This window comes from Prionailurus bengalensis, chromosome B2 (genome assembly GCF_016509475.1).
Source record: "Prionailurus bengalensis isolate Pbe53 chromosome B2, Fcat_Pben_1.1_paternal_pri, whole genome shotgun sequence".
Classification (NCBI taxonomy): domain Eukaryota; kingdom Metazoa; phylum Chordata; class Mammalia; order Carnivora; family Felidae; genus Prionailurus; species Prionailurus bengalensis.
This window is the reverse complement of record NC_057349.1, coordinates 11,591,776-11,611,086: the sequence shown is the minus strand read 5'-3', so window position 1 is coordinate 11,611,086 and position 19,311 is coordinate 11,591,776. Positions and strand designations below refer to the sequence as shown.

Genomic DNA, 19,311 nt, shown 5'->3' with positions numbered 1-19,311 from the left:
TAGTGGCAGAGTCGGGACTGGGAGCCAAGCTGCTAATTTCCCCACTCAGTGCCCTTTTCCCTGCACCACACCACATGCAGTGAGGAAATCATCACAGGGGAAAGCCCACTGGGAGCCTAAAGGCCATTCACATACGAAGTTCTGCATTGTACTATTGCAACAAGAGCACAGCCTGCCATATTGAATATATGGATCCACTGTCATCCACTACTGGATATATTAGCATCACACCAATCAGAAAAATCGGAACTGTCCTAAAATTCAGAACTGTCCTAAACCCATGGCAATAGTTTACAGTAACTGCATAAACAATTTTGGCAAAAACATTTGGCAAAACAAAATCACCATGTTGAAAATAAATTAGGACTCAGTTGAGACAGTTTTCCTTAGACACAAGAATAAAGAAACTTCCATTTGTAGAGAATAGCCTACATGGAGGCAGATTCTACTGAAAGTGAATGCTGAGCCATATTACAATCTTCTTTGGTTTTTCTACGGCTATTGGAGGGTTAATATTCGAACAGGCAGTGAAGTGGTCTAGTCTTAAAAAGACAAAGTGTTTTTGTTCAAGAGCTTTAAAAATATAATTACATTATTCTCATATCTAAGTATACTTCCAAATATGCTGATTTTAAAAAGTGCTTTAGGGGCACCTGGGTGGCTCAGTCATTTAAGCATCCCACTTCAGCTCAGGTCATGATCTCACGGTTTGTGAGCTCTTCATGAGTTCAAGCCTCACATGGGGCTCGCTGCTGTCAGCAAGAGTCTGCTTCTGGTCCTCTGTCCCCCTCTTTCTCTGCCCCTCCCCTGCTTAACACTCTCTCTCTCAAAAATAAATGAACATTTGTAAGAAAATGCTTTAAAAATATAGTTAAACATATTCTTTGCAAAGACTGAAAAATCCACTCTTGTTTTAGTTTGGTGCCCATCATTATCATTTGAATAACTAACTTATTAAATGCTGCCTAATACTGAAGTAATTTTTCTTTTTACTTTTTTTTTTTAACGTTTATTTATTTTTGAGACAGAGAGAGACAGAGCATGAACGGGGGAGGGTCAGAGAGAGAGGAAGACACAGAATCTGAAACAGGCTCCAGGCTCTGAGCTGTCAGCACAGAGCCTGATGTGGAGCTTGAACTCATAAACCGCGAGATCGTGACCTGAGCCGAAGTCGGATGCTTAACCAACTGAGCCACCCAGGGGCCCCATCTTTTTACTTTTTTTATAAAGATTTTATTTTTTAAGTACTCTCTACACCCAATATGGGGCTCGAACCCACAACTCCGAGATTAAGAGTCATGTGCTCTACTGACTGAGCCAGCCAGACACCCCCGAAGTAATTTTTCTTGACTTATTCTTCACATTAATGAATAAAGTACATGTAGCTTGAATTTATCATTTTTAAAAAGTTTATTTATTTATTTTGAGAGAGAAAGGGGGGGGGAGGAGAGAGGGAAGGAGGGAGAGAGAATCCCAAGCAGGCTCCACCCTGTCAGCTCAGGGCCTGATGTGGGACTTGAACTCACAAACTGTGAGATCATGACCTGAGGGGAAGTCAGATGCTCAACCGACTGAGCCACCCAGGAGCCCCACTAGAGATGTATTAAAAGTGCAAATAATCAATGCTTATGAGGTTTCTCAAATAGGAACCTTCAGTCAACTGATGACCCTCTATTTCATAGGTCATGATTTAGGACACAGATTCAATGTTTTAGCTAAGATCAGAGATTTATTAAGCCTTTACGACTAAGCCTTTACGACTAAGCCTTTACTACAGACGGGGATCTCAGGGAATTATTAGGTCTACTTCATCATTCTGGAGAAGACAAAAAAGGAACTGAAGGTTTGTGTTACTGCAACAAGGTGACCAAGAAGGCCAAGCTAGACTTAAGAATCCAGATCCCCCCACTCCAGGCCAGTGACCTTTCTACCAGGCCCTGTAGCCACCCCTAAATTTGATGGCCTGAGGGAGGGACTGAGCTGGGACAAGAATCCACACCCAGTTTCCTACACCACACATGAGGAAAAGTCTGTGGGAGAAGCCTCCCCTCAAACAGCAGACTGTCCTTATGCCTTCCTCCATAGTCTCCCTGGCTCTGACAATCAGGGGCAATTTTGGCTTGGGAAAGGGAAGGCGATGTCTGACAAAGCTTTGCCTTCCTTAAGGCCTAGTCGTCCAAACCAATGTTCCTTTTATATTTTATTTTTTTATAAAGAGGTGTTTTTTTTTAAATTTTTTTTATGTTTATTTATTTTTGAGACAGAGAGAGACAGAGCACGAATGGGGGAGGGTCAGAGAGAGAGGGAGACAAAGAATCCGAAGCAGGCTCCAGGCTCTGAGCTGTCAGCACAGATCCCAATGCGGGGCTCGAACTCACGGAACGTGAGATCATGACCTGAGCCGAAGTCGGACGCTTAACCGACTGAGCCACCCGGGCGCCCCTATAAAGAGGTTTTTTAATGTTTGTTTATTTTTGAGAGAGGGAGAGACAGAGAGTGAGTGGGGGAGGGGCAGAGAGAGGGGGCCAGAGGATCTGAAGCAGGCTCTGAACTGTCAGTGCAGAATCCGACATGGGGCTCAAACTCACGGACAGTAAGATCATCACCCGAGCCGAAATCAAGAGTCAGACGCTTAACCGACTGAACCACCCAGGCACCCTGCCAATGTTCCTTTGAGCTTCCAGAGAAGTCTCCGCCTGAATGCCAGCCAGGGAACTGAAGGAAGCTGAGATGAAAGGTGGATCATTCTCCAGATGGGCGGCTTCTGCCCAGACCCCACAGAGAAACGTTTCCTTCTGTTACAACAGGGAGTGCTCCCAGTCACATGTGGCTCACAGGAAGCCAGAGTTGCACGGGTGGCTTCTTCCAGTTCCTAATTCATACCCGCCTGTAAACTGCGGACTGAGTGAAGCACAGGCCTTCTCTCAGGCCACTGGGGGCAATTTCCTGATCTGAAAGTTTGTTCTCAAGGAGTGATGAGAGCTGTGATTGGTAGTAAGAAGACCAATTCTTAGATGTTCACATCTTTTACTTTTTATAAATATTTATTTTTAAATTTATTTTTTAAATCTTTTTTTAATGTTTATTTTTGAGAGAGAGAGAGAGAGAGAGAGAGAGAGAGAGAGACAGAGTACAAGCAGGGGAAGAGCAGAGACAGAGGGAGACACAGAATCCGAAACAGGTTCCAGGCTCTGAGCTGTCAGCACAGGGCCCGATGTGGGGCTCACACTCATGAACTGTGAGATCGTGACCTGAGCCAAAGTCAGAGGCTTAACTGACTGAGCCACCCAGGCGCCCCTTAAATTTATTTTTAGAAGTAATCTCTATACCCAAGGTGGGGCTCAAACTCACGATCAAAGATCAAGAGTTGCATGCTCCCCCAACAAAGCCAGCCGGGGGCCCTCCTATCTTTTAATTTTTCAAAAAGAGAACAGAAGATTTAGTAAGGGGGGATTTAACGGACAAAAACGATCGTGAGGACAACTTTTAATTTAAATAAAGAAAAAAAAAAGGCTTTCAAAGAACTGTTTAATTATGCCTGTGTATGGGGGCGATTTTATAGTAACGAAAGTGGATCAGGCCAGGCAGCCATGCCAAATACCCGACATAACATAACTGGGGCCAGATATAAAATCCACCTAAAGTAAATGAGTAAGATAGCATTCATACATGTGCTTATAAATAAAATTATTATTAATCAACACAAAACCAATATAGTATTTTAAGTCTAGTAAAAAGGATGCAAATGTGACGGGAAGGGTGCAGACATAAGGTCAAGGCAAGGAGTTCTGTCACATTCACCGACTGCCTTAGTTCTTCATGAACCAATCTTCGTTAAATACCGCTTCAGCTCGGCTTGTCTTACCTGGTAACTGTCCAGCCCTCTCTGCAGCTTGGTGGACCGGGCAGTGACACAGCCAATGGACACAGACAAGATGGCTTCCACCATGAGCGGCAGTGTCCCTGAATGCTGCACCGGTTTCACTGTGACTTGTACCCTCCGGGAATGGCCCTGCAGAGGTCGGGGGTGGGATGGGAGGGGCGCGACGCAGCAGTGGGCACCAGGGATGGGAACGGTGAGGGATGGAGGGAAGAGGAACGGGAACACAGAGGCAGATAATTAGAAAACTCCCAGAAACGGTGTGTTACGAGTGGGACGAAAAAGGACACACGAAACAGACAAAAACAAGCCGGGTACCTGTCTGAGTTGAAAGATGCCCCCTGTGTTGACATCTTTGGCCTGGTGGAGTTCCACTGCGGCGTATTCCCCTAGCTCGTTCAATTCCAATATGGAAATCCACATTTCTACTCTTCGAGTTACCTCATTCCACCTGCAAAATCACATTCCCATGAACAACGGTGTCACTGCCCAGGGACGTTGTGAGTAACAGGAAAAGAGTCACCATCCACTGAGCACTTTCTATGGGCTGGGCACTGTGCTATGTATGTCATATAGATTTTCTTTTTTTCTTTTTAGTTTTATTTATTTATTTTGAGAAAGAGAGAGAGCATGAGCAGGGGAGGGGCAGAGAGAGAGAATCCCAAGCAGGCTCCTGACGCGGGGCTCGAACTCATGAACAGTGAGATCATGACTTGAGCTGAAATCAGGATTCGGATGCTTAACCAGCTGTGCTACCCAGGCACCCCCAAGGCTGGTTTTATTTCCCCAGGTAGGAACGTAGCTGTTTTAGTCCTGTTTCTCAAAAGGATTTGCCTTTCCCCACATTGAATGTCTTCAATGACTGCTAGTCCCTTTTATCGTTCCCATTTCACAGAGGAAGACACAGGCCTGGGGACCCCTCCTCTTAGCCTCCGTGTTAGTGCCAGCCTTGACCCTGCACCCAGCTCAGCCAAGTACAAACCTGTCATGCAATGTTCTTGTCTTCGCATGAAGAGAGTCGACTTCCCAGATGGAGCTGCCGTTCCCAGCGCAGCGGTGGCCCCACACCTCAATGGCCAGGGCTCCATCTGACAGGAACTCCAGGAGCTCTTCTGTCACGGTCACCACGTAGTCCTGGGATAAGCGGAAGCAAGGAAAGAGTGACAAGGATCACGCATAAAGCAATTGGGTGAAATTTCCATTTTGCCTTTTAGCCTCATAGAGATTCACTTTGGAGGCTGTTAGTCTGATCCCAACCTTAAAACCACCTGTACGGTTTTCAAGACCCAGAACATTAGTTCTGGAAGGGGCAGGAAAAGGTGATTTAATGCAATTTCTTTCTTTAGGCAATGCGGACACTGGAGAAAGCAACCTGTCCCATGTCATAGAGCTTGTGAGATGCAGAAGTGAATCCTTGCTTCCTTACACCGGGTTCATTCTGGGTTCTGAAGGACCACTTGATCTCCTGCTGCCTTGGACTAATCAGCACATCGTAAAAAAAGAACATCTGATTGCTCCTTGCGATGGCGTGGGAGACTAAGAACAGAATTAAATTTCGTATGATTATTTTCATGGGTCTGTGCTCTTGCTCTCAAACTCTCCTGCTCTGATTCCTCATCATAAAATGCAGACAGAGGAGCGTGAGGGCATGAATGCCGAGTGGGCTGAGAGGTAGATCACCCTGAACGCTGTGGCAGGCAAGGGACCAAGCCATGCTTCTTTCCAGCAATAACTCAGTGAAATCTCAGGTGAAGACAACCCTGTGGCTCTACTTTCTAGAAAGACCTGTGCTATACTGAATGTTCTACTACTTACCTTCTTATCTAGTTTATTTGGAGACAGAACCAAAATTTTAGAAGGAAAACAAACTAACGATCAATTAGTACAATCTACACATTTTATTTTTTTTTCAAACATAGGTTTCCTTTCTTTCTTTTTCTTTTCTTAAGAGACAGAGAGACAGAGAGACAGAGAGAGAGAGAGAGAGAGAGAGAGAGAGAGAATACATGTGTGCGTGAGTGAGGGAGGGGCAGAAGGAGAGAGAGAGAGACAGCAAGAATCCCAAGCAGGATCCATGCTCAGTGTGGAACCCAACTTGCAGCTCGATCCCATGACTCTAGGATCATCACCTGGGCTGAAATAAAGAGTCAGACGCTCAACCAACTGAGCCACTTAGGCACCCCAACCTACACATTTTATTTACGAAAAAAACCCTAAGGTCACACAGTGAATCCAAGGTCCCTGAGACTAGTGTTTCTCAAACCAGTTGTTAACCAGAATGTACTTAAAATTCAGGTTTCATACTGCTACATGAATAGCTTTGTGGATCCAAACAAAGATGGGGAATATTTAAGAGTATTCAGACACAAATAACAAAAAAAATAATTAATATGGGTTTTCAGAAACAGACTTGGGTGAATACAGGTGGAAAAAAAAGTGGGCCATTTATTTTCAGAAAAAGAAAGACCTGACAGTCTTTACTTATGTGAAATTTGATAGGTATAGAACCAGAAAGAAAACGCACAATTTCCAAAGGAAGGGGTTTGGAGTATTTGTTAAGGATTGTGCAAGGAAAAACAAAATTACACAGAAGAGAGTCTGTCTGTCAAAAACAACCTGTTGGCAGTCTGATGTGAAAGCCAGGAAGGGTAGGTGATGGTCACAAGATGGTAATAGCCAACAGACACCAAAAATTCACCTTGTCCATTTACATTTTCTTTAAAAACTCATATGCCACATTGGAAATGCTATGCTTAAAACACTATGCCATTAAAAAAACAAAAACAAAAGGCTATCCCATATTCAACAGAATTAAAATATCTACAGCAACTTGCATGTTGAGAAGTTCACATAAAATAATGAAGTGGGAGGCATCTGGGTGGCTCAGTTAGTTAAGCGTCTGACTCTTAATCTCAGCTCAGGTCTTGATCTCTGGGTTGTGAGTTCAAGCCCTGCACTGGGCTCCATGCTGGGTGTAAAGCCTACTTAAAAAATAAATAAAAACGAAACAAAATTAAATTAAAAGGTGCAATTCTGCAACATGTATAATATGACCACAGTTTTTGTAAAAAACTTTTTAAAGACGTTATGCGTGCGTGATGGTAAGAGTGTATCTATGCCCGTTTTTGTGTGAACATGCATTGACCACACACATATAAAAGTTGTAGGGCACAGGGTGTAAGATTTCAGGTAGAGGCCTTTCAGATTTTATTTTAAATACTTTTAAATTATTGGAATTTGTACCGAAATACATTTTGAGGTTAAAAAGTCCAAGACACATATTACATTTACTAAACATTCTTACAGGGAAACTTCTACCTATTGAACTGCACCCAGGTCCATTGCCTCCCGTGTAGCTCGTTTCCTCATGGTGCCCATACCTTACAGTGAGAGAACGTCACAGTGTACTGGGCGTCCCTGGACTGGGGGGAAGGCACCTCGGGGTCCACCACTGGGGCAGCCACTGTGGATTCACACTGGTCCCAGAATGTGTATTGACAGAAGACAAAATTTGAGAGGCTTAAGGGCAGCCCGGTTGCCTCTTTAATTTTTACCTGAAGAGATAAAAAAAAAAAAAAAAAAAAGGCAATATAACTCCCATAAAGAAACATTAAACTGTGCATTGCTTCAAATGTAAGAGCTCTTCAAATTTAAGAGCTACATAAATCAGTTATCCATTTGGTATCTGAAAATATCTGGCATCCTTTCATCAAGGGTTCCGCCTACAACAAATCCGTACCAGAGTACCACAACTACCATGTGTAAACTTGGCAAAGGCACACACCTCCAACATTTTCCTAGTGACCGAGTTTTTGATGCAGCCTTTATTGGAAAAGCAGGATTCACTGAACAATACATACCCCCCGCATGCCAGATACACATGGACTTTTATTTTTTAATGTTCTTAAGTTTATTTATTTATTTTGAGGGAGAGGGGGAGGGGCAGAGAGGGAGAGAGAGAAACCCACGCAGGCTCCGAGCTGTCAGCGTAGAGCCCAACGTGGGGCTCAATCCCACCAACCGTGAGATCATGACCTAAGCCGAAATCCAGAGTCGGATGCTTAACGGACTGAGCCACCCAGGTGCCGCCAATACACATGGACTTTTCAAATCTCATCAAGCGTCACCAGAAAGGGTGCTATACTTCTGGAGAAAGTACTGCCCACCGTTGTATTTACGGTTAGGAAGGTTAACATTTATGATGCTCTATGAAAAACAGAACTGTTTGGCATGAACAAGGTCATTCCTCTGCACCCGTCCATCTCATTGTCCCCTTACCCGGCAAGTCAGCTTCTTGACTCGGTGAACAGTCTCCCCGCTGATGTCCGTGACCTCGAGGCTCCCACCTTCGCTGGAGTTCTCAGAAGAGTCGTCCTCCACCACGCGCTCCGGGACGGCCCCTGTAATTCGCATGACTTCCACATGGAGGCGCCCTGCAACCTGCGGCAGGAACCAGAGCGCCTGCGGGTTAATAGGCATCCAGCGGGGAACCTGACCTTGGACAGAGAGCACGCAGCCACCTCCCGGGTGAGCAGGTGAGCGGCCCCGCCCCTACTGCCATGGGAAACTCACCCCTTCCACGGCCGGTCCAGTCCATCTCTCACCCCCTGCAGTCACCCTGCCTGACTCTGAGCCAAATTTGCTTCTCTGCCACTTGCCTTCTGGAGTCATCTTCACTCTTATCCTTTACAGGCAGCACAGGAACAGAGTAAAGACAGCTATCATATCCTACCTGGAGTCATCTATTTTCCATGTTCGTATATTCGTTCATCTGATCTAATCCCTGCCCAGTTGGAATACCGAAACAAGTAGTAGAGACACACGTGGGGGTTGTTATGAGACAACTTCACCCAGAAATCGGCTGCATGCCCCGAACTGTGCTACTAAGCACTGCATTTATCGCAATAAGCCAAAAGACGTGGTCACCAGGCTCACGGAGCGTCTGCTCTCTTCAATGGGTGGGTAACTCACACTGGAGCAGGGGGAGTGAGACCTATCCCAGGAGGAACCACAAAGGCTTACAATTTCTTCAACATCCTGGTGGTTCTCTGGAGAGGTGCTAGTTTAGTGGTGCGTCTCTTACACTTGTTGGCACAGAACTGAATTAAAGGACAAGAATTTGCTCCCTCAGAGTGCTACAACTAGCCCAAGTTATGTTTCATGACACAGGTCAAGGCTGCAATGGTTGGAGTCATGAAGGGGACAGTGCTGCCATCGTCTTAAATCGTGAGGCTCCACTGTAAAAGTAGCACGGACCCAACCTCCACACAGCAACTGGCACTGGCACCAAGCACCTGAGAGAAATTAGCCGATGGCATTGGACAAGTGAGACCAATATGGAGGAATCCGTTAGAGGAGGGAGAAAGGGGAAATGGGAAAAATCAGCTCGAAGGTAAGGTGGGTTCTCAAGCTTTTTTTCAATATTTTTTGAGAATCAACACATTTTTATTTATTTTTTTAAGTTTATTTATTTACAACTTGCTCCCAAGTTCTATCCGGTGAAGACCACATAGGGACCGAGAAGGAACTCGGATGTATCACAAAGGTAAGAGATTAAAAGAGAGATGAACATGGCAACAGAGTGGAAGCTGGTTTCCAAAAGATTTCTAATTTGATTAAAACAAAAATCAAAAAAACTTGTGAACCATAAATTTAAAAAATGGGTATGAATATCTTTTAAAACCATGATTTAATCTTTAGAGTTTCTATTGATATTAGTAGAGAAGAAAGAGTATGATCCTGACTATTCACCCTAGATCTGCCTCAAGAGCATCACTTAAATCAGATACACACACACACACACACACACACACACACACACACACTCCCACTTGGGTCAATTTCCTCCCAGGCTGGCTTGTCCTTACCTCCCCCTGCTGGCTGATGATAGGAACTGCATACTGAAGTTTCACATCATAGAAGAGACACTCCAAGAACACATTAGCCACGCCAATTAGGTTGTGATTCTCTTGGGCTTCATAGAAAGGGTCACCTCGTTTCCCATAGAGACGCTTTGCCTGATGGGTAGGGTAGGCAGGTGGGGAGCCAGTAAGAAACAAAATATCAACTTGAATAATATTATTTAAAACTAGCACCTAAAAATGATTTAAGAAGAAAGCATTTATCCAGAGAAATTAAAAAGAAGTAAAAATTACAATCATGTCACATAAATAAAAGTGGCATATGGGAGGGGCTCTTGCTCAATTACACCCTCGTCTTCCCTATCACACCCCGCATATAGCCTTTTTCATTGCATTCCCTGTGCTTTGTCTCATTTCCTTCACCGAGTCGTCTTTTCCATTACTAGCATCCAAAAAATGGATTGTGCTTTCTAAAATTATTTTTCGTAATCTCCCCAGCCATTATCACAGCTAGGGGAGCCAGAACATATGCTAATGAATACAAAAATCCAACCTGGCTCCATCCGTGTGCATTTGTCACAACACTGACAAAACAGCACGGACTTACTTTGTTCCCTTTCATATCACCTGGAATGTAGCAAAAATGCAGCCAAATAAGAACATGTTATGTGTTCTCTTCATTTAGTTTCTGTCCGTGTGGGGATCACATGTTTTATGACTGATCCAACATCTAACTTAGAAGTTTTTTCAAGATCACTTCTACATTCCTTTACTTCCCCCACCCTGCCGTGCCTTTTTTAAAAGTAGGCTCCATGCTGGGCATGGAGCCCAACACAGGGTTCAAACTCATGATCCTGAGATCAAGAGTTGGAGGCTTAACTGACTGAGCCATGCAGGTGTCCCAACATTACTTTTCTAATATCGATGTCCAAAGCTTGACTACAGAAATTCACCGCCATGCGTGTGTGCGTTCTGATGGTGAAATCACCTACGCTCTGTGCTTTCAACATGGCCCAATCTCCTTTCCATTTTGTCTCTTTTACCTCAGGAATTTTTTCCTTCCATTCTTGATAAAGGTCTCTCATATCAATTAATTTATTCTCCAGCTTCTCGATGGTCCAAACTTGGGTGCTCTTTCCTTTCCTCCGCACTTGGATAGCTGGCTCACTCACAATTGCGCCTCTCTGCAGAATGAAGGAAACAAAAAGAACAAATCAAATGAAACCAAATGAAGTCTTGTTATGACTTCTTAGATTGTTACAACAATATATATTATTAGAAAGCAGCAAGTGTGAAGAAAACATACACAGAAAGAAGATGAAATTCTACCAGAGAGGGAATATTCTGGCTTATTTTCCCTTTTCTGTAGGTATACCCGTGCATGGTTTTTTTTTTTATCATAATCAGAACCAAACAAAACTAAATTTCCTATCCCGATCCTCCCTCCTCAGTTTTTATCTTATGATCACCTTCTTGTGCTATTAAATATTCTTCATAGACACAATTTTTAATGGAAACATAGAAATCTATTTTATGGATGCACACTGGTTTGATCAATTATTCTATTGTTCGACATCATGACTACTTTAAATTTTTGCTATTATAAAGGCCATTATGATAAGCATCCTTGTATAAAAAGCACATGATCTTTATGAAATTTTTTTTAACGTTTATTTATTTTTGAGAGGGGGGAGGGGCAGAAAATATGAAGTGGGTTCTTTTCTGATAGCAGCAAGCCTAATGTGTGGCTCAAACTCATGAACTGTGAGATCATGACCTGAGCAGAAGTCAGATGCTTAACTGACTGAGCCACCCAGGTGCCCCTCTTTATGAATATTTCTATGACTATGGACTTAGCATAAATTTCTCAAAGAACTGCTTGGCCAAAGTACTAAAATGCAGAAAGAGTAATGAAATCCTTCCTGACTCGTTTCTAGCTTGCTTGCCAGGGGAAACATAAATGGATGCAAAATTATTGTCTTTTGAAGTTTCTCCTTAAAAGAAATATTCTCCGAGTTGAAATGACAGGAAACCTCCCAAAGGCTGCAAAGAGTCATTCTGTGCACGGAAAAAAGGTATTATACAAGCCTTCCTTTCTTCTTTTAAATTTTTTTTAATGTTTATTTATTTTTGAGAGAGACAGAGACAGAATGCGAGTGGGTTAGGGGCAGAGACAGAGGGAGATACAGAATCCGAAGCAGGCTCCAGGTCCCAAGCTGTCAGCACAGAGCCCGACGCGGGGCTCGAACTCACGAGCTGTGAGATCATAACCTGAGCCCAAGTCAGACGCTCAACCAACTGAGCCACCCAGATACCCCAACAAGCCTTCCTTTCTTGTAGAATCCTTTCTGAAATTGGCACCTATCCCCCCATTCCAGAAGGGGGCATTTACATGACAGAGAAAAGAGGAATTACTTATATATATTTCTAGTTTTAACACATCTAAGAGCATATTTACTCGAGGGGGGGGGGGTCTATAGAGGAAGTTTTTTAAAAAATTTTTCCTGTTGAAGTAGAGTTGACATACAATGTTATATTAGTAGATAGGAAGTCTTAAAAAGAATAAATACTCTGGCTCATATCAGCATCTCCTCACAGATTTTTTTTTTTTAATTTTTTTAACGTTTATTTATTTTTGAGACAGAGCATGAACGGGGGAGGGTCAGAGAGAGAGGGAGACACAGAATCCGAGGCAGGGTCCAGGCTCTGAGCAGTCAGCACAGAGCCCGACACGGGGCTCGAACTCACGGACCGTGAGATCATGACCTGAGCCGACGTCGGATGCTTAACCGACTGAGCCACCCAGGCGCCCCTCACAGATGTTCTTTAGGGTGTCAGGTTTGTCTGCTGTCTTATAGTACATACTGTTGTACATTTTACTCTCTCTTTTTTTTTTTGAAGCACTCTTACCTTTCTGTTGGCACTGAGGTTTGCAGCAGGGATCTGCAGAGTCACCTGGTAGTCAGTGAGCTTGCTCATCTCCTCAGCTAAGAAGTTTGCCTCCCTTACCAAGGTATTGGCTTTCACAAGCTGCTCGCGAAGTTTTGCCAAGCTTTGGCGGAAGAGCTCATCCCTGTGGGGCAGCAGAAAAGGAAATGAGAAACTCCGAAAAGAAAAGGAAACCAATTCTGCTTCTGAGTGAGTCGTGTTCTTAGAAAGTGGTAGGCAACTCCTTCCAGGCAATATTTTTCAACCATTTTTTTTTCCTGTTGGTAACGGCTGATGAGGAGCAAATACGTAGAGGGACTTAACTAAAAACCATGTTTTACATCCCCTAACATCTGAAAACTTCTATTTTAATATGCTGTTGCCAAAAGACCAATAAAGGAATCCTTTAGGGAAAAGAACTGATTACGACTTTTTGTGCGCTTCTGGGGCTGGTGGGGAGGGGAATGGGGCAGGAGACAGAAATCTGGAGTCCATAAGGAGAAAGTGTTTCACATGATTTCTTCAGTTGGTAAAAGGCAAGAAGCGGGACTTCTGTGCTAGCAGGAATTCTTTCCTCAAGTCCACACAATAGCACTTCCTGATAAGACCTTCTCCAACGTTCTGACGCTGAATAGGACATTATTATGTGCCATTACGTGCCCTCTCAGTCCCCACATCTTTTGCCTCCGTAGATGTGTTGTATTTATAATTTCTCATTTATTTGTGTAATTATTTGACTGATGTCTGTGTCCCCTATGGAGCTGCAGGCACCCCAGGGGGAGAACTGTGTGGTCAGGTGCACGGCCCATTGTGGGAAACCCCAGAAGTACCCACTGAATGAAAGGAAGAGTTCTGGTTCCACAGGTGGGTTCAAAGGTAATCCAGACTAGCAGAATGCTTATCTACCTTCTCTTTTCTACCATTTATACACCCCCTGCCCTTACTTCATAGGAAAATGGGGAGCTTGGAATACCCAGTCTCTACCCCTTTCTCATCACCTCAAAAGTGACACTGAGGCACCTGCAAAGATGTTAATCTGAAGTTACCCTAACACGTAGGGCACACCGATCCTGTCTGTCTGGTTCTCCTAGGTGATATCATTTTTTTTCAGTTCCCTGGACTTGACTCTTTTTCAGCCAGCTCAGCCTTTTCTCTTTTCTACAACATCCAGAAAAAAAGCCTTCTGTGGATTTTTCCTTTTAAATATCCCCTAAATCTCTCTATTGCTTTCATAACCCCTGGTAGCCTCAAAGCCCCCAGGCTCTTTCTCTGACACCACCAGTCACACAAACCCCTGCCTGTCTCAGGCCAGCCCTCAGTTCAAAACCTCCTCTCCCTGCTTGGGATAAATCTGCAGGCACCTGTGTGCCCTACCGGACAGCTTTGGACTTCACTCTCCCTACCCCTATACAACTCACCTCTTGGAGCAAACAAAACAGCTCTCATGCAATCCGCAAAACACCTTCCTCTTCTCCACGGTTTCTCATTTGTTTGTGCCCGCGTGCCCATCCAAATGCTTCCCGCCTTCTGTCTGCCCGTCCAGTGTCCACCCTTCAAACTCGCCTGAAGTCCTTCATCCTCCATGAAGTTGCGGCAGAAGCCCCACGGCATGGGGGTCCCACCCTCTACTAACCACCACCTCCCTTACTGTGCTTCCTGCCCAAGCACACACACACTTATCACTTCAGTAATTTCACACAGTCAATACTCGCAAAGCACCTACCAAAGACACCACTGTTCTAGGCACTGGGAACACTTCAATGAATGAAGCTGATTTCCTGCTCCTGGAAGTTATTTTCAGATGAGGGATCAATGACAGAGGGATAATTATGTGGTTGAAACACTTCCTATTGTTGGATAAAACTGTTTTTTAACGGACTATTGTGATGTAATTTTCACATATTTATATCTTGCTCTATGATACATTGCAAGTTTGCAGAAAGAGTAACTACATCTCTGGTTTTCTTTGTAATTCTCACTAGCTCTTAAATATACTTGATTTTCAGCCCCACAACCTTTACTTAGGTATGAGTCCTTTGATATTTCACAAGCCATCAACACTTATTTAGGTAAGAGTCCCAGCTTCTAATATAACAGCCCATCATTAACAACATCTTAATTTTATCCAGTGACCCTGGTGAAATCCGTATTGTAGCATTCTCATCTCCTTGAATGACAGCTCCAAATATCATCCTTGCTACTCTCCTTCCTTTTAAGAATTAGAGCCTCAAAGAGAATCTGGAATTGAGTGGAAAAAAATTTTTTAACACTTGACGGAAAAAAAATACAATCATTAAAAACAATGGTTAAGCATCCGACGTTGGCTCAGGTCATGATCTCATGGTTCATGAGTTCGAGCCCCATGCCAGGCTCTGTGCTGACAGCTCAGAGCCTGGAGCCTGCTTCAGATTCTGTGTTTCCCTCTCTTTCTTTTTTTAAATTTTTTTATTAAAAAAATTTTTTTAAATGTTTATTTATTTTTGAGACAGAGACAGAGCGTGAGCAGGGGAGGGGCAGAGAGAGAGGGAGACAGAATCCAAAGCAGGCTCCAGGCTCTGAGCTGTCAGCGCAGAGCCCGATGCGAGGCTTGAACTCACGAACCATGAGATCATGACCTGAGCCAAAGTCAGACGCTTCACCAACTGAGCCACCCAGGCACCCCTGTTTCCCTCTCTTTCTGCCCCTCCTCTGTTCATGCTCTGTCTCTCTCTCTCTCAAAAATAAATAAGCATTACAAAATATTTTTAAAACAAAACAAAAATCTACCTTTTCTGTTGCATCTTTCTGTTTTTGTCTTTTACAATCTTCAGTACACAAGAAGTAAGTAGGGAGAAAGGGTATCAGTCGGTCCAGTCACACCAATTACCTTCAAGCTCGCTGTTATTAAAGTCACCAGTTCACAGTAAAGGTGGAAAAGGCAACTCTTCAGAAAAAGCATTATCTGATAACCTTTGTCTCTTTTACCCAGGCACAGTAAAAGATAAAGAGTAATGTGTTACAAGTAGGATAAATCTTCATACTTTGGTATCCAGACAGATGAGCAGAAAGCTCCTGGGGAAAACGTAACTGACTCTTTTCTCTTACTTTAGAACAATCAAGTGCGTTACTGCAGCAAGCCTGTTGTGCAGGCTAGGGCTCCCTTTTCTCCCTCTTCTTCTTCTTCCCTGAATGTGGCTCAGGTTTAAGCATCTCATTGCTTGTGAGAGATGCAGTGTGGCTGAAAGAACGAGAGTACCGGCCCAGGAGTCGTGGCTTTGATCCCGCAGTCATAAGTTACCAGCTGAATGACTTTGGGTGAATCATTCAACCTCTCAGCCTGGTTCCTCATGTGTGAAGTGGCGTACAAATGATAACATATAGTAGCGGTTGTGAAGATGAGATGGACACATGTAAAGCACTTAGTGCCTGGCACCTGGTAAATGCTCTGCAAACGTCAGGTGCTACTTTCGTTACTAAGATTATTGTAACAACATACGAGTTAGTAATGGGACTCATAGATCTGGGTTCAGATGCTGGCCTTTTCAGGGGCCAGGTGGGTTACTGAGGAGGATATGTAAACTGAGTGCCCTATCTTGAGGACAGAGATAATTGTTCCCGCTGCACACTGCTGCTGGGAGTGCTAAATCAGCATCACGCCTAGACTGCAGTGAGAACCCAACAGAACTCAGCAATAATTTACTATCCTCACGGGTGATGTTTCCTCCACCACTACCTCAGTTCCGAGATAAATATTGTTTTTATTTAAAAGCATTTTTTAATGTTTATTTATTTTTGAGAGACAGAAACAGAGCGCAAGCAGGGGAGGGGCAGAGAAAGGGGCAGAGAGAGCCTGAAGCAGGCTCCAGGCTCTGAGCTGTCGTGGGCTCAAACTCACGAACCACGAGATCATGACCTAGGCTGAAGTCGGATGTTCAACTGACTGAGCCACTCAGGTGTCCCTGATATAAATATTTTTAAGTCACAAATTTTGAAAATTCACATTTAGATTTCTTAATATCATAGTTGTATTTAAAGAGACTCCAAAGTAAGGGAAATTTAAAATAAGAAATGGTTTGATGCTAAAGAACAATCCCAACTTTCTCTACTTCAATATCTAACAACGGTATTCTTTTTTTTTTTAATGCTTATATATTTTTTAAGTTGTACTTATTTATTTTGAGAGAGAGAAGGAGTGCCTCTGCCCAGGAGAGGGGCAGAGACAGAGGGAGAGAGAGAGAATCCCAAGCAGGCTCTGTATTGTCAGTGAGGAGCCTGATGGGGGGCTCGAACCCATGAACCAGGAGATGGTGATCTGAGCCAAAATCAAGAGTTGGACGCTTAACTGACTGAGCCACCCAGGAGCCCCCGCAACAATGGTACTGTAACCTGGTGCCATTTTTATCGAAGGGTAAGGGGGGAGGGATGGTCTTTAATGACTAACATCCCAGTAAGCATACCGAGGATGGACAGCATCTCTGACAGGAAAAGGCGATTGCTAATGACCAGACACGGGACTAAGATTTCCTTCCTTGCTTAGGTCTGTCCTCACCTTCACATGCCTCGCCCAAAGCTCCAAGGCCCTGGAGCCGGGCCTCTGGGTCACCGGGGTCCCATTCTTACCTCTCCTCTGCCCACTGGGTCACCTTCTGCTGAGCCGTCTGGTTGCTGTAGGCCAGGCGGTCGGGGCCGCTGCTCTGGGGCTGGCGCTCCGGGGACAGCTGCTGGCGGAGCCGCTCCAGCTCCCGCTCGTACATGAGCCGCTGCTCCTCCAGGGCGCTCCGTTTTTCTTCCAGGTACTGTTTCTCCAGGACCTGAACCACATTTTGCACTGGATCTGGTGAGCCAAGAGACAAGGCAAGGTGTCTTCGGGGGTGGCTACGACAGGGCAGCCCGCCAGGTGCCTCTTCAGGCAGGAACCATCTCCTGGCTCGGAAGCTAGTCTTTGCAGATGCCTTCTTGGAGCGGCCTGAGGGGCATCCTCCCACCCACCTTTTAATTAACATTTCAGATAAATGTCCTGCGTGTAAACATTCCCCACATCTACTGCGTTTCTTCAATTTGATGAGCTCACGTTTACATGGATCATTAATCCACTCTAAGCAGGTGGTAGAGGGAACGGGCTTCGACCCACTGAGAAAAATTTCATGAAACTTGAGACGGCTTCCAAGAGAGAGCCACACAGGATTTCATTTTTATGGTAGTCCATTTCTATGCCCATTTAGTTCTGATTTTAACCACAAATCTTATGACTCCTGAATTTCTATAATGTGGCGGAAGGGGGCGGATCTTGTAGATCATTGAACGTGTTTGAAAATATTGAGTATATGGTCTGGCCATTTCTCAGGTGCTGATATTCAAGAAGGCAATTCACCTCCAAAAAAAGAAAAGAAAAGGAGAAAGAAGGGGGAGGGGAGGGGGAGTTCACTCGCAAAACTCAAAGGCTCTTTTTTACTTTCTGTTTTTGGAGATCAAGAGATCAGCAACATACACGTGGTGAATAAGTATAGATAGATATATGTTGTTCAAAGGCCACGACCATGGGTAGCAGTGGCTGTGGTGTAGGTAGGGCTCCCTGGCTGTGGCAGGACGTTAGCTTGGTAATGACCACTGACCTGGATGCTGTGGAGAAAGATGAAGGCACTGACCATATGTCCAAAGGAGAAAGTTACGGGCGTCTCTAAGTGAGTGGACTCTAGGGAAACAACAGGTCAGACTATCTGGATGGCAAGTAAGAAAACCACCAACACAGTGAATATGTCCGTCAAGTACACGAGATGTGGAGGAGATGTGTTCCTATTCCCAGACTGGCCTGGAGTTCATACCCTTGCCTGTCATTCAAATTGTGACATTCATGTTATATTCCCACTTCTTGACTCTCAGTTTAACTTCCAAGGTGAAGAGTGGGAAATGAGGATAACAAGAGGGTATAAAAATACCACCCAATGATGGCTACTGATGGATTTTTCTAGAAGACTCTATCTATCAATTTGTGAAATAAACATGTAAGTTATACTCATTTTCTATATGAACAGTAAGATAGTATGTTAGCTTAACAAATAAGGTTAAGTTATATAAAACAAAAAGTAGAAAGCAATTAAAAAATCACTAGCTATACAGAGCACAGGTGAGTTGTTTTAATAAAAATAACAACCACATGGCAATAATAATTCTGCTAGCTACCAGCTACAACTCAGGGAGAGGCATTACATGCATCATCTCGTGAACGCCTTGCAACAAACTAAGGGTGGATAACATTCCCATTTTATTTATTTATTTATTTATTTATTTACTTATTTATTTATTTTTATTTTTGGGACAGAGAGAGACAGAGCATGAACGGGGGAGGGGCAGAGAGAGAGGGAGACACAGAATCGGAAACAGGCTCCAGGCTCTGAGCCATCAGCCCAGAGCCTGACGCGGGGCTCGAACTCATGGACCGCGAGATCGTGACCTGGCTGAAGTTGGATGCTTAACCGACTGCGCCACCCAGGCGCCCCAACATTCCCATTTTAAAGATGCTGACCTAAGATCAGAGCTAATGAGTGACAGAGCCAGGTTTTGAACTCAGAGCAGAGAGAACTATCTGGGAGGAGGACATCAAGTTAGTAATTGACTGATACAGTATTCTTATCTCCAATGTTTTGCTCAGAACTTGTACTCTGC

At 44.1% G+C, this 19,311-nt stretch overlaps 1 protein-coding gene across 8 annotated transcripts in view; it reads right to left on the bottom strand.

The window, feature by feature from the left end:
* The window catches only part of KIF13A (kinesin family member 13A), a 216,264-nt gene that overhangs the window by 31,758 nt on the left and 165,195 nt on the right, over nucleotides 1–19,311 (bottom strand). For all 8 annotated transcript variants that reach the window (XM_043590738.1, XM_043590739.1, XM_043590740.1 and 5 more), the window contains 9 exons: nucleotides 17,269–17,482; nucleotides 12,652–12,814; nucleotides 10,785–10,925; nucleotides 9,748–9,897; nucleotides 8,159–8,320; nucleotides 7,261–7,434; nucleotides 4,863–5,014; nucleotides 4,199–4,331; nucleotides 3,866–4,012 (listed from right to left, as the gene is read on the bottom strand). In XM_043590738.1, the coding sequence (XP_043446673.1) occupies nucleotides 3,866–4,012; nucleotides 4,199–4,331; nucleotides 4,863–5,014; nucleotides 7,261–7,434; nucleotides 8,159–8,320; nucleotides 9,748–9,897; nucleotides 10,785–10,925; nucleotides 12,652–12,814; nucleotides 17,269–17,482 (1,436 nt within the window). The remainder of the gene's footprint in view (nucleotides 1–3,865; nucleotides 4,013–4,198; nucleotides 4,332–4,862; nucleotides 5,015–7,260; nucleotides 7,435–8,158; nucleotides 8,321–9,747; nucleotides 9,898–10,784; nucleotides 10,926–12,651; nucleotides 12,815–17,268; nucleotides 17,483–19,311) is intronic.